The sequence below is a fragment of the Dipodomys ordii genome, unplaced genomic scaffold, assembly GCF_000151885.1.
Source record: "Dipodomys ordii isolate 6190 unplaced genomic scaffold, Dord_2.0 Scaffold3532, whole genome shotgun sequence".
Lineage (NCBI taxonomy): Eukaryota > Metazoa > Chordata > Mammalia > Rodentia > Heteromyidae > Dipodomys > Dipodomys ordii.
The window spans coordinates 9,862-11,402 of NW_012270747.1; the positions used below are offsets into that span (position 1 = coordinate 9,862).

The 1,541-nt window shown below is 56.7% G+C and overlaps 1 protein-coding gene across 1 annotated transcript; it reads right to left on the reverse strand.

Moving 5' to 3' along the window:
* Nucleotides 1–302: 302 nt before the first annotated feature.
* Nucleotides 303–879, reverse strand: LOC106002128 (probable inactive glycosyltransferase 25 family member 3; the record flags this gene model as incomplete). The annotated part of the gene is made up of 2 exons (XM_013037053.1): nt 303–575; nt 752–879. Coding segments are annotated over 2 exons (336 nt in total), but the record flags the coding sequence as incomplete, so codon positions are not given.
* Nucleotides 880–1,541: the final 662 nt, after the last annotated feature.

Below are 1,541 nucleotides of genomic sequence, written 5' to 3' on the forward strand. Positions count from 1 at the left end.
CACATGCCTGTCATCCTACTCAGGAGGCTGAGATCTAAGGATCACAGTTCAAAGCCAACCTGGGCAGGAAAGTCTATGAGACACTTATCTCCAATTAATCACAGAAAAAGCCAAAAGTGGTGCTGTGGCTCAAGTGGTAGAGTGCTAGCCTTCGGCAAAAAGAGTTCGAGAACAACAACCAGGCCGAGTTCAAACCCCAAAACTGTTCCCCCCCAAGAAAGGAAAGAGGACCTGAATTCAAACCCTAATACTACCAAGACAAACACCTGCCCTGTACACACACAGGACAGCACAGCGTTCACACCTGTGTCTGAGTAGACCTCACTAATCTCTGCCACCCAGTGAGAAGCCTCCCCCACTCCAAGCCTCACTTGGGGTGCTGGTCAGACATGATGGGCAGAAACTCATCCACAGGCAGCATGCGGTGCAGAGGCTGGGAGGCCAGCAGCTTGCGGGCCCCGGCCAGGCTCAGGGCATACGCCAGTGTCCAGTAGGAGTACCCAGCCACCACCAGGCCAGGGAACCCCTCCACAGCCAACTCCTCCTCGGGGTTCACCTGCTTCCGGCCCAGGTAGCTGTGGGTGACACCAAGAGGCCCAGGTCACTTTATCAGACCTGGGGTACCCTAGGCCCCCTCCTCACAGCCCCCTGTGACAGGGTCAGACTCTGTGGGAAGGGCTGGCCAGGAACCCAAGCAGGAAGCAGTGGACACCAGCAGCCACCCTTGTCCCTAGGGGCACAGGCCACCTACATCAGGTCCCATGGGAGTTTGTGGGTCGCCACATCCTCCATCAGCCGCACCAGCCTCCCCCGGAAGTTGCTTTTAAAGTGCACATCATCTTCAAATACCAGGACCTGGGCCAGGCCCCTGGCCACCACCTGTGGTACAAGGAGATGGGAGGGGACTACAGAGGCAAGCCTTCCCCTTCCCACCTGCCTGAAGCCAATCATCTGTGCAGGCCTCCGCTACTTGGTGCATGCAGAGCCCTGGCAGTACCGTGCAGCCACTCCCAAGTCCGCTGGGCGCCCCTGGCTGGGGACTGTCATCAGCCTTGCCCTGGCATCGAAGGCTCCCGGGACCCTAGTCTAACTTTCAGAGATCCTCATGGCAGTTACCACCCTTGTTGGGTTCACTGAGCACTGACACATCCCACAGGGCCCTCCCTGCTCATCTCCCAGGATCTCACAAGGCAGGAAGGAAAGCAAGTGGACACCAGAAAGGGAGAATGCGTGCCCATAGCTTATAGCCGGAAGTGGCAGGTCCAGGGTTTCAACCTGCGATTGCTCGGCTCCAGGGCCCAGTCTGTCAAGTCAACCTCCTGAGCTTCCTTATGGAAACTGGTCTGGGCCCTCACATCTCAGTGCCAGGCACTGGTGGCTGACACCCGTAATCCCAGCTACTCAAAAGGCTGAGGCTAAGCTCTGAGGATCATGGTTCAAAGCCAGCCTGGACAGGAAAGTCCATAAGACTCTTATATCCAATTAACCCTCAGAAAACCAGAAGTAGAACTGTAGCACCAAGTGGTAGAGCACTAGCCTTG